Here is a 13,733-nt window from a genome sequence, read left to right as displayed (position 1 = left end):
TAATAATGTCTAAGTAATAAATAATCAGTACATTTTGTATTGTGACTTGGCCCATCTTAACTATTAAACCATGGAAATTAAGCATCCACCTATTAAATATGAACAAACTTGCATATAAATGATATCTCAGTGGCGATTTTTCAGGGCCAGCTGTTGGCCTAACATGCTAAATAAATAAATATATTTTCATCCTTTCATTCTCAATCATCTTTTTGCCCGTGTATTTTAAATCGCTTTCCACTCTTAATTAATCTAAAAACAATTAAAGAAAAACTAAAAGTTTATCCAATCATAATTTATTCCTTGATGCTTACAAGTGAAGTGTGACAGCTGTTTCTCAAATCGCATGCCCAAATCTGAAGCAGCGTGTGATTCTGAGCTCCACCCCGTCAGGCCTTCAGAATTTCTACAGAATCCCTCAACAGTGCAAATAAATGGGCAACTTAAGACAGATTGTCAGATTCATCAGCCAATCAGATTGATTTATTTGTTCTTAGTGGTTGTGATCTATAGAATATATCCCGGTCGAGGCCTTCTAGCTGGCCTTGAGTGACGCAATCATGCTTTAAGTGATGCATGTAATTTGAAAGCGAAGAGTGCGTGATCTTGCTGACAAGTCGACTGTCATTACTGCCGCTGTCGTCATTGAGAAAGAAATACTTATGGATTTAAAAACACGAGATGTTCTGCATCAAACGGGTGTATAAAACATTCTAATCTCTTTTGAGAATCATACACCTGAAGCATAAATGCTAGTGCTGCAGCATTATTTATCAGTTGGGTTGCTAGGAGACATCTCTAATGAGAGTCAAACACCTGCTAACTAACAGGAGCTTTGCCGTTCTGAATATCGGGGAATGGAATGCATTTATGGTCAGAGATATCAAGTAGGAATATCCCACATCCAACTTGAACGGAACGCAGCAGAACCGTGTACCCTGGCGAAACTACATTTATTGCAAGCAACATTTAAATCGCAAATATTATTAGATAGATTTTTCCCGGTATTATAGACCTCCTTGGTAGATTCATATGAAAAATTATGATTTTTGAGTGTCTGTTCAGAAGACATTCATTTCACAAAACAGTCATGCTGCAGTTAAAATTAGGCTTGCTTGAGCATTGTGTCATTTCAAGTTCTGGCTTTCGTGCGTGGACATATTTTTAAAATGTCAATTGGTTTTAATAGTTAGCTGCGACATAATATATAATGCCCAGTGGCATAGGATGTCTTATTCATTGTGAAACTGTGTTTTCTTAATGTCATGAATCGCACTGAAGACCTAGACTTTAAATGCCTGGCCCATCACTGATATATAATATATATACACACACACACACCTGTAGTATATCCCCTTAAAACCATTAATAGAGGAGCAACCGAGTTTTATAAATTAATTAGGATAAATGAAGTCTTCACATTACATTTTTATCATGGACATACACTGTATTATAAAATTTGTCATGTTAGCAGTTGAAAGCTGAAACGCTGCATGACCAGTATATATAAAGATGCAGACAAGCCAGTGTGCATCTGTCTGAGAGAGAGACATTTGATGATGAGTCACCTGCACCAATCTCTCTCTCTCTCTCTATTCAGATATTGTGCATTTTTGCTTGCAGCCAGCACAGCGCAGCAGTCACATACTCACACACACACACAGCTTCCTCCCAGTCTGCTTCAATCTCACACCATATAACTAATAATGTAATACCTGTAAGCACTCTTGCTGCTGTGTTGATCTCACTGTGATGAACATTTTAAGAAACTATTTAAATAGAGATCCTCTACCACTACGTGATGCAGCTGCCATCACACCTCATATTATTCACAATGTTAGAGGAGATTGTCTTGCCATTAGCATCGTCAGTTTGGTTAAAGTTTACACATCAGCAGAGAGCTGCCTGAGACACATTGACGGACCATTTCGTTTGGCAGATGTCCTTTATCATCCTAGGTTTCAGGGCTTGTGAAAAACAGCTCTTGTGTCCTCATTTGGTAGATGTTGAAAGTCCTCTTAAAAATGAATTGCTGGCAGCATTTCAAATGTATTGATTTGGCCTCACGTTATGGTAGATCTGAGGATACTAATATTTGCTGTCTTATTGTACACAGTTTGAACATGAAATCAAAATTGACCCATTTTACTTTCTAAATACACGTTGCTGGTCTTTGGTGAACAGTTACACTATGGGTCAGCATTGTCACCGGAGGGGTAATCACTGGCACGCCAGCAAAGGCCCCTGCATTCCAATCTACATCCTCATGTTATCCTTCCTCATGATCATGCACACGTTTTCATCAGCTGAATGGGAGGCTAAACAAAAAGTTAAAATGTGACGAGACTGCAGTATACCCAACAAACTCTTCCAACGCGTGCAAGCCATTCGTGCATTACGAGCCGTTCGGTTAATCGCGTGAGGAACATGCCCGCTTTGCTTCGGTCAGTCTGCGTGGATGACAGCCAACATTCCGTGTTTCATTTGTTTCTTTTTGCTCTCTGAACACGTGATGTAATAAGATAAACACTATTAATCCTTGAGATTTCTAACCCAGCATGCATGCACACCCTCCTTAAACCATACTGAAAATAACATTAAGTTATTAAAAGAGAAAGCATAAACCCACATCGTGTGGTTCAAAATCTTTCAAAGTCTATTCAAAATATAAATATAAATTAAAGCCCTCTTATTTTTCAACCTGTCCACTCCTATCACCTGCCATAGAGACCACTTTTCAGGATACAATCAATTTGCGATGGATAAAATCAAGACCTGATCTGTATTTTTTCTTATTGATGGTCCTGCCTCTGTAATCTTAAAGTCTCATTGCATATGAGAAAATAGTTTTGAATGCCATTTCATATGGTCTTTCAGCAGATCCCCTCAATCATACACAAACACACAATCACTGAGCTGAATCACTTAAGCACCACTTGTAGATAATCAGTATATCCTTCCCTAGCTAAGCTGATGGCTTCATGTTGTTGATAAAGCTCAAAAGGAATGTTTATACCTTGTTCAGGACATTCTACCGGTTTGAGGCGGTCTGGGACAGCTCCCTCCACAACTCTCTCCTGCTGAACCGTATCACTCCCTACGGAGAGAAGATTTACATGACCCTGTCTGCATATTTGGAGGTTGGCCTTCACGCTGTTTACTTGCATTTTTTTATTAACCCATTAATCATTATGACTTATTCTTTAGAAGTATTTATTATTCACCTGCATTTGTGCACTGTAACCTCTTCCTCGCAGCTTGACCACTGCATCCAGCCTGCAATTGTAACCAAGGACATCTGCATGGTCTTCTACTCCAGAGATGCAAAGATCTCTCCTCCACGCTCACTTAGGAACCTGTTTGGAAGTGGTTACTCAAAGACCCCTGACTGGTAATAAATGGGCTTAATTGTGTCACATTTATTACTGTAATTATAATAAAAAAAAATGTTTGATACATATCGTTTCCTTGAAGTTTACAAAAGAGAATCCTCTATTGTGTATTGAGTTTAATGTACACATTTCAAATGCGTCAAAACTGGTTTCTGGTGTGTTTCTGTTACAGTAATAAAGTAACTGGCATCTATGAGCTTAGCCTGTGCAAGATATCAGACACAGGAAGCCCAGGTAAGCTTTTTTTGCCAAAAACAAAAATGAGCGAAACATGCTTCTAGAGAATGCAATTACTTCGGATTCTAATGCCATAGACCTTGGTAATCATAATATGGTTTAAACACGTCATGGCCATGTTTTAGGATTTTACATAGTCTCATTATTTTTGTATGTTACATTTGCAGGTATGCAAAGGCGGAGACGGAAGGTTCTGGATACATCAGTGGCATATGTGCGTGGAGAGGAGAACCTTGCGGGCTGGAGACCCAGAGGAGACAGTCTGATCCTGGAGCACCAATGGGAGCTTGAGAAACTTGATCAGTTGCATGAGGTGTGTATATAAGATGAAAGATCATGGTTGACTACTGTCACACATTGGGCTGTCTCACAGAGAACTAGAGATATAAGCGGCCATTATCACTGAACACTGTTTTTCAATTGTATTTCAATGTAAACATGCCCTATACTGATGTCTTTGACCGTTGCACCACATCTGGCGCAGGAGCGATGTTTAAGAAACATGTCTTCGTTGCACTGCATCTAGCTTTTTTGCACAAGAGCGCATTTGTCTAAACAGTCCCAAAGACATTCAGGCATGGCAATCATGATTTCCAGACCCTGATATCCAACTCTGTACTTGTTAGGTTGAGAAGACCCGTCACCTGTTGTTGCTTCGTGAGAAGCTTGGTGAGACAGCTCCTCCAAAATCCCTGAGTGATTATTTGTTGCCCAGCCTAAACAGCAGTGGTACTGTCAGCACCTCCACCAGCATCTCCTCCCAGATCTCTTCCACCACCTTTGAGAGCGCCATCACGCCCAGTGAGAGCAGCGGGTATGACTCCACAGACATTGAGAGCTTGGTAGACCGCGAGAAGGAGCTGGCCACCAAGGTAGGAGACCTTGTAGTTGTTAATTATATAGTCAGTTGTCAGCAAATGAATGTTAGTTAAGTCCATTCCAGTCATTTTTAAGTGTAGTTACAGAGTTTTCAATGTGATGCAAAACATAGATCTGTATGTAATAAACCAATCAGTTTTATTAGAAGGGACATGTACATACCATTTAGTATCTGTAAATTCTTTTGCAGTGCCTCCGTCTCCTGACACACACTTTCAACAGTGAATATAATCAGATGTGCAACAGCATCAGTGACTGCAAGGTAGCACTTGGCCTTCAACAATATCGAAAGCCAGTTTTACACCAACTACTTGTGTTTTGGAACACATGCAGCTCAAACGAGCATCAAAAAAAATAAAAAAATAATTTATTTTTGTCTCTCAGTTGTCGGATATCTCTCCTATGGGCCGTGATCCATCAGTCACCAGTTTCAGCAGTGCCACAATCACCCCCTCCTCCACCTGCCCCTCTCTGTCTGACTCTCGGTACAGTTCTGTTTATTACAAGTTTATACCCTTTTAACACAGTAAGTTTCGACAGATTGTGGATTTTGTCTACCGATAAAGTAAACAAAGGTGGGAAAGACAGATAACCGATTAATCGCCCGACAATTCTTAAAATCGATTAATTGAATGTTAAAAAAAAAAAATTCTTAGTCCTTCCTTACTGTGACGGGCTGCAAGAGTCCAACATGAATAAAATCCCAGATTGGTGTTTGTTGTGCAACCAGAATCTCAATAATAACCAACTTGGGACTTTTAATTATAATCAAGCCCAAAATACACCTGGGGACTCTTATTTTGAAATATCTGTACTTCCAGTTCACACAAACACAAGGGAAACAAAACATGCTCTCTTATACTCACCTACAATGTATTAAAATATAAACACTATTAAAGTAAACATTGTTATATGGGCTAATAAATACTGAATGGGCAGAAATTCATCAACAGTAGATCATTCATCAATTGTCATCAGCGAATGCTTGTCAATTTTCATGTCTTTTTAATAACATTTCACATTAGTAATCGTGAATTAGTCCACAAACTGTGATGCTGACATAGTCTTCGCTCAGTTGCAATGCTCTATATGTACATTTTCACCAAATTAAGCTTTTCAAGCCTGTATATTCACCAGATGAAGGGATTTGGCCACAGAGGAATACAAATTAGATCCTGATAGTTGTCGATAACAGATAACAAAAGCAACTATTGGCATCGATTAATTAGTAAAACCGAAATATCTGTTGACCTCTAGTAAGTTCAGTGTACAGATTTCTAAAGGTTAAACTTCCTAAAAACATGTGAATTTTCCAGGACCCCTGAAGCCAACTCTCGTGCCACCAGCCCCTCATGCTCTGATTATGAGAATTTCCCCATGGTGCCCATCCTGGAGACGTCCTACCTGGCACGAGCCGGCAAACACGAGTTCCTCAACCTTCTGCCTGACATTGAGGAGATGAGACCTGGGTAAGAGATTTGATTAAAACAAATAAGTGGAATGGGATGAAACATTCATAAATCCTTTTCATAAAGTGTTGCATTGAGTTGAATGACAGTTTACACAAGACTTGTTTTACAAAGAATTTACACACAATTTCAGCATGTTTTTAATGAATGAGGCCCAATGTAATCGGAAGGTTGCTGTTCACCTTTTACTATACTCTGTGGGAGCGGTCAGCAACCTATACTTGCACGCCAAGGGGTGATCACTGGAACACGAGCTACAGCTAGAGAGGAGTAGGCTATTTTATTTACATAAAGTCCATCGCATCTGCATGCCAATCTACCTCTGGATTTAATGAGACTTGTGCATCTGCAGAACAAAAATGGCCGTTTTCCAATCATTGGCCGTTTTCAAACTGGAATGGGCATTTTTCATCCGCTTTACACAATTTTCCTATTACATAGAGATTCCCTACTTCCATTGGATAGTTCAGAAATGCCCAATCTGGTTTGAGATGCCTATTGAGATTTCCTACTTTCATTACATATTTGAAAAACATCCATCCCGGTTAGAAAGCACCCACAGATTGGGTAAAGTCCATTATTGTTTCCGCAGAGACCTATACTTCGATTTAATCATTCCTCATTACGCAGCATGATCTCATAAGATGAATGGGAAGCTAAACACTACTTAAGTGTGAGGAGACTGTGCGCTATATCAACAGTCGAGCACAGTGCATGCAAGCAATTGGGGCATCACATGCCGTCAGCACAGATCAATTCAGGCAGGGCTTCACTTTCACTGAACCGTGAAAGTAAATTCAGATGACTGCCTACATTTTCGTGTTTTATTTGTTGCTTTTTGCTTTCGGATCAACACATGATGTAAATAAGAAGACCCCACTAGATTTTCAACCCAGCATGAACGCTCCTTAAACCACAATGACAGTGACTCTCAGAACAAAATTAAATTGAAAATCTGAGTCTGATTTAAAATAGAAATTAAACCTGGAAATAAAGTTTAAGGATTTTGAAAAATGTAATTTATTAATTTATATTTACATTTATTTTTTAAGAAATATTTACCATTCCACACAATTTCGTGGTGACTACTCAAATTGTTTCATTAATTCATAAACAATTTGTGACGTTAACTGTGTTAGCTTATTTTGTTCCAATGGTCAGGTTTTCTTCCTTCCTTTGAAGCACGCACATGTGATTCTCTGTAGAAAACTAGATTTTATAATCACCGGTTTTTACACAAACTTTCACTCAAACTGTTAAGCTGATAATATAATTTGTAATGGAAAAGTAAACGATTAAATTGGAAAAATGCTAAATAGAAGCATTTTCACAAGTGGGCTCAAACTTTTGAATGCACATATATGCGGATGTGGGGGGCGTCTACAGCCGTTAACAAGGAAAATTCAAAAATGGCACTCCGTGTCAAATAGGTTGCTGACCCCTGCTCTACAGCCTCTGTGCCCATCTTATTTTGAACACTAAAACTATTCTGTCAGACCAGTTCATGTTAACATTTTCTTAAATGAGGCAGCAGATGGAGGACATGGCCTTTGTATGGAAATATGCTGGTCTGACCTGCCCTGTAATGTCTCTTCACACAGATCTGTGGTGTCAAAGAAGGGATTTCTCAGTTTCATGGAGCCCCGCTCTAACTCCTGGGTAAAGCACTTTGTGGTGGTACGTCGGCCATATGTGTTCATCTACAACAATGATAAGGATGCAGTAGAGAGGGGTGTGCTGAATTTATCCACTGCTCAGGTGGAATACAGTGAAGACCAGCAGGCTATGCTTAAGGTAAAACCTTATTCATTTTGTGGAAATCAGATGTAAGGTTAGGTTAACCTGCCATGTGACCGTGTCTCACCGCTTTGTTTCTGATGTAGCTGATTGTTGCGGTTTATTGTCTTCCAGACACCCAATACATTTGCTGTGTGCACCAAGCACAGAGGAATTCTCCTTCAGGCCAACAACGACAAAGACATGAACGACTGGCTCTATGCCTTTAACCCACTACTTGCAGGAACAATAAGGTACACATCCTAAATTTTGCAACCCCCATGATTTTGGGCCTCTTCATTGGTTCAAACACTTTTGATCTTCTCCTCCAGGTCCAAGTTGGCGAGGAGACGGTCCGGTCTGATGAAGAACTGAACGAGAGCACATATGTGTAGAGATAGTGCTCATATTTCTGTCTACCTTTACAACGTACCAAGTGTGTTACCACTTCTAAATCTTTATGATTCTTGATGGTTTCTCTTGTATGTAGACCTGTGGCTCTGCTCTCTTCTCCAGCAAAATAACTTTCAGTTCCTGCACACCAACTCTCCCCTGGCTCTCTATTTGTTTCCTGATCCTTTGCGTTATTGATTGGATTTATTCAGTCTTAACTTTTGTTCTTGGTCACAACCGAACCTCTGTCAAGTAGCATGTTGTAATAGTCTATTTGTGTGTGCACGAATCTTCAGAGCAGGTTCTTCTTTCTCTTGAGTTGCTAATGTCTGTAAAGATCATCCTCACCAGTGTTGTCCACCAGGAACATCTTGACCATATGGCCAACAACAGCCATCACCCTCCGGAGAAAGTTGGTTTGCTAAACAAAATCCTCTAAAAATACACGGTAAAGTAAAAAGAAATCATAATACTATTAAAAACACAAAATCAACTTTCTCTGATAGAAGTTGCAAAATATTATCAAATAGCTGTTTTGCTCCAGATACTGCTAAAATAAAATAAAGTTGGTGTCCCAACAAGGTTTAAATAAAAAGAGAATAATTGAATTTTGGATGGACCAAAGCACTTAAGATGCCTAATTCTGATGAGAAAAAATGTTACCCCTTAAATGAATGTTATTGGCTTAATGAATTTGCTGAATCAGCCCAAGCCATTATGGTTAAGACATATTTATCTATAGGCCCAGAATGGTACCATGTCACAGTGTATTTGCTTGGCAAAAGTTCCATATATCAAGGACTTAAAATATACCATTAGCAAACTATGTAACAATTAAAGATGGTAATGTTATCTCACATATCACATTTTCTATAGTATTCAGCTCAAATGATTCCCTTAGTAAATTAGGGGGGTAAATGGTACAAAAATTAGACACAGACCACCTAACTGAATGGAAATCCATTTTGTACATAACTTGCGGGATTACTGTGCTTTATGCAACTCCTGAAGAGACATGACATGTTGGTTTTGTTCTTACTGTATTACTAAAGCCAGCCGTTTACAGCTAGTTTTAGCAAGAAAGATCAGATGGCCAAAGGTTATGCCTCTTTGGAAGGCCATATATTTGAGTGAGATTTAATTGGTTAAATTATTGATTGAATTATATTTTTGGCTTTTGCCAGATAAATCTCTCCATTCTGTTTTATACCTCAGCCAGCATTTTTCCCTAGAGAATGAGCAGGATTTAAACATCTGTTAGTGACTTTTAATATTATTGAACATTTATCATGTACCACTGTACTTATTATCTTAACGTATTTTAACAACATATGATCAGTGTTTTACATTATCTGAAGAGCAAATGCAACATACACAATGGAAGTTTGTGAGAGAAGGGCTTTTCCTCCTTTTACTCTGCTATTCTTCACTACTTATTTGAACAGACCAAGTTTGACCTCTTAAACAGATTTCTGTTCTATTACTGTCAGTGGAAAATGGTTTTGGAATGAATTAGCATTGGACAGGTCATATATGCAGGGCACTGCAGTGAGGGGAAAAGGGATGCTATGTGTTCAGCTTCTTTATTGCTGTTAGGAAAATCTTTGCTCTGTTTAAAACATCCAGTCAAGATACCAGTGTTTCAGTCTGCTAGGGAAGTTGAATTGATATTTACAATGAGCGATTTGGCAGGGCATGTAATAGTACTCTGGCCAAACAACCATGAAGAAGTACTGCCCACCAAATTCTAGCAGGAAGTGGTATAGTTTCACTGTGCTTTGCAGGCTGATCACTGTCATTTCTTACGAAGTCAGTATTCATGCTGCTTTTAGATCAAAAGAGCATTTTCACAGGGGACACATGAAAATGGTTCAGAATATCCTGCTCTTCGGTCAGGAAGCCTGTAGAGGTCCTCTGAGCTGTTGGATTGTTTCAGCGTCTGTGGAAAAAACAATTCAGATACAACACATAAAGTGCATGAGAAACGTTTACTAACCTTCACTTAGCATTTATCAAAGTGACTTTATGACAAATACGAACTTAATATTGTGAATTTTTGCCAGGGCAAAGATTTTCTGCATTTTTTACCATCTTTGAGAGTGGCTTGGTTACTAATGTAAAGTCGTAGATATTCATAATGAATTTCATTTAACTGTATTTATTGTTTGTAATGTATATATTAGTTTGCAGCTCTTTGCACATAATGTGTTTATACAACTAACAGAACAAATAAAGCTTGAACTAATGTTTTTGTTGTTTTCTCAAATGCTGACCAAATGGGTTTAGGTTTTGGTGTTTTACTCACTGAAGTGGACTTTGAATGTACTTGAATTCAAAATGCATGAATTATCAGACTAAAGATATTTCTTGAAATAGGAATTTAATTTGACCATGTTCACTTTCTCACATTGAATCTTAAAGATAGTATAGATATTGAGTGTGGCGTTATGAGACATGTTCAATTTAATTTCTGACATCAGGGAATATATTTTGTAGAGGTAATTCAACATGATATGTTGCATTTTTTCTGACTGATGGTCACCTCCTTTGTTTTTGTGTCGAGTCATTATGCATTTACCCATGCTGCGTTGAAAGCAAACCTGGCATTACTATATCACTCCCATTTCATCCGAGGCCTAATGTTTCCAAATGAACATCCCCATTCGATGAAGTAAAACAACAGAAATATCTAAACCGAGGCATTAACACTGTACATTATTTGTCATATTAGCTTAATTTTCATAATTATTTTGTAAATATTACATGTTGTATGGAACTTGGATTAAAATGTAAATATGTCTCCTGTATTTGTAATAATTATAATCCATTTGCTGTAGACGTGTAATGCATATATCTTAATTCTGTGTATGTTAATCTTGCACCATTGACCTGTTCAGTGAATGAGGTAAAAATAAAATTACAGCCACTGCATTAGACGATGAAAGGAACTTTTGTCTTCAAGTGAATCTTTAAAATGCAGTGATGTAAAAAGTACAAATGGATGATACTTTGGCTTAACTATGGTTACTCTCAAATTTTTACTTGAGTAAATGAGAGCTTCTAGCTAAAATATACTCAAGTAAAAGTAAAAGCTTTTCTCATTGAAATAACGTGGTTGCACAAACTTTGTAAAGCAATCTTTTTGTTGATTTTCAAAAAGTAACATTTTTAAATATACTCAAAGACACCTGAATTAAACATAATTTGTCCTGGTACACTAGATGTTTAATTAACCAATATCCTATAAACCTGTTTCCTTAAATTGTTTAACTTTAAATCCATCAACAACTGATTTTATACAGTAGTAGTTTAATGCTGTGTTAGAAGGTGAATTACATAAAAACACTATTATAAATGTCTTATACAGTGCATACATACTGTACCATAAAACATAGTCCACTTCAGTCTCAGAGTTTTGACCAATGACTGCATCGTTTCTTCTAATATGGCAAGCGTTTTTAACATTTATTTCTTAAAAGTATACTTTTTTATGTTACTAGAACTTAATTTATTAGTTGGTAAGTATTCAGATAGTAACTATTATCTTTTTTCCATTTTTACCAGGAACTATTCATTAAAGACCCATTAAGTGCCTTGAACTCTTTGGTCTTGTTGTCTTTGGTCTGTTGCGTAGTATGGGAGCGGAGTGGCATGATTTCGCCTGGAGCGAGGAGTGGGTTTTTAAAAAATCTCAAGAATGCTCCACTAATGCTCCATCACGGGCAAAACACCTGTTAATGGACCTTATTACAATAATTCACCACGTGTGTTAAACACTATTGGCATGAAGGAAAGATGCATTTCTGACATAAACAGAAAGAATTTGATTAAAAAAAAAATACTAATTTAAAATGTAGCAGCACTTGGTAATGTTCGACCTCCAGAGCGAAGGTTACTTTTTCTTTTTGTTTTCACGCTCCCTTTTATTGAGTTAAGCTTGCGGTAAAGCCTGACTTAACTACATGCTTGTGTCTCGTCTCTTTATTCTTACACCAACTGGCATATAGGGAAAATTAATGACGGGATGGCGAAGGAGTACACGAGTGGAGAGGTGATTGCCACGATTAAATGTTTGTTGTGCAATCCTAAAAGACATGTACAAAAACACAATGATAATCTGTTCATATGTGGAGAGAAAATCTAAAGGTCAGTAATACATAAATCCCCTATTACATATTTGGATTAATCATATCAACATTCTAATCTAATGCATCTCAATCGTAACTGTAGGTTATTGTGTCCCGCATTAAATAGAATTGAACTTTTAATGACGTAAAACACCAACTGAACTAATCAACATGTTAATATTGCATAGTTTGACTTAAATCGATTGCCATCTAAATGTATTTTAGTGCTGTAGGCTAATTTATGTATTGTACAATTGCAAATGAAAAAGCTCAGCAAATGCGAATAGAGGGAATAAAAAAGTGTAGAATATTCTGAGAATGTATTTGTTTTCATTCATAGAATTACAGGGCAAGGTTAATTAAAAGTGCAACAATAGAAAATAATAGGCGTAATTATGTATTATTATTTTCTTTGTTCATTTATTAATTTGATTTAATGTTTTGTTTTTGTTCTGGTAATTTATTAAAAAAAATGTTTTGGTAATTTGTATTTGTAATTATTTAATTTATTTGTATAATATTTTTTTTTTTGCATCTAGCAATTTCTTTAATTGAACAAACCCACAGAATACTCCCGATATGTTTCTCTCTCAATAAATCGCCAATTTAACACTGTTGGAAAATTGGTTGGAAAATGTGCCTATGGTAGATAAGGGACCATCTGAAAAGTCCTCACATTCTGTCAAAACGTGATAATACTGTGGAGGGTGTGGTAAGGGACCATTTGAAAAGTCCACAAATGGTGGTAAAAATGTGGAGTTTTTTTCTATGTAAATGTTCAGTAAGATCAATCAATGTTTGAATACAATCATAAAGACAAGTACAGGTGAAGAAAAAAAAGAATAAAATAAATAAGAAAAAATTATATGTCATGGGTCAGGAAATTTCTCATTTTGGCATGTAAGAAGGATATACATTTTTTATTAATAAAGCATATTAACAATGCATTTATTACTAAAACTGTGGAGGATGAGGTTAGGGGCCCATTTAGAAAATGGTACTTAAAATAATTACATAAAATTGATTTTAAATCAAAATTTTTAATTCATCCTATGGCTCATAGTGTAGTTGTAGCCAAGTACATTCAAAATGTTTAATGAAATAGAATTCTAGTTCAAGATAATTAATGCATGTTTTCCAGTTTTTTCGACAATACAGTGATAAAACAAAGCAATAATTACCTATTTTTACAAAACAATATTTTTTTATTTTTTTATGAACAGGGTTTGCAAAAAAAAAAAAAACTTTGCCGCTTATCAAGTGCTGAAACTTTGCTTGGTGCAGAATAATCTGGAATAATGTTAAACATTGTAACAGTCACCTCTTTGCAACCTGAACTTGTTCGAAATGTAATATCTTTGTGACACCTGCACTAAAAACAGTCTAGACAGAGTGCAACGAATGAAACAGTACGCAGGTGTCTCCACGTGTGTTTTTGAGACCTAAGTTATTTGTAACTT

General features: G+C 37.0%; 1 protein-coding gene across 4 annotated transcripts in view; it reads left to right on the top strand.

Annotated features, from left to right (window-relative positions):
* Window positions 1–11,088, top strand: part of kif1b (kinesin family member 1B) — a 103,132-nt gene extending 92,044 nt beyond the window's left edge. For all 4 annotated transcript variants that reach the window (XM_052105250.1, XM_052105249.1, XM_052105248.1 and 1 more), the window contains 11 exons: window positions 3,026–3,140; window positions 3,258–3,391; window positions 3,565–3,626; window positions 3,797–3,942; window positions 4,256–4,501; window positions 4,699–4,770; window positions 4,893–4,993; window positions 5,825–5,977; window positions 7,579–7,771; window positions 7,889–8,007; window positions 8,086–11,088. In XM_052105250.1, the coding sequence (XP_051961210.1) occupies window positions 3,026–3,140; window positions 3,258–3,391; window positions 3,565–3,626; window positions 3,797–3,942; window positions 4,256–4,501; window positions 4,699–4,770; window positions 4,893–4,993; window positions 5,825–5,977; window positions 7,579–7,771; window positions 7,889–8,007; window positions 8,086–8,128 (1,384 nt within the window). In that variant the 3' untranslated portion in view covers window positions 8,129–11,088. The remainder of the gene's footprint in view (window positions 1–3,025; window positions 3,141–3,257; window positions 3,392–3,564; window positions 3,627–3,796; window positions 3,943–4,255; window positions 4,502–4,698; window positions 4,771–4,892; window positions 4,994–5,824; window positions 5,978–7,578; window positions 7,772–7,888; window positions 8,008–8,085) is intronic.
* Window positions 11,089–13,733: the final 2,645 nt, after the last annotated feature.

The sequence above is a fragment of the Xyrauchen texanus genome, chromosome 35 (assembly GCF_025860055.1).
Source record: "Xyrauchen texanus isolate HMW12.3.18 chromosome 35, RBS_HiC_50CHRs, whole genome shotgun sequence".
NCBI lineage: Eukaryota > Metazoa > Chordata > Actinopteri > Cypriniformes > Catostomidae > Xyrauchen > Xyrauchen texanus.
This window is presented reverse-complemented; position numbering and strand designations above follow the sequence as displayed.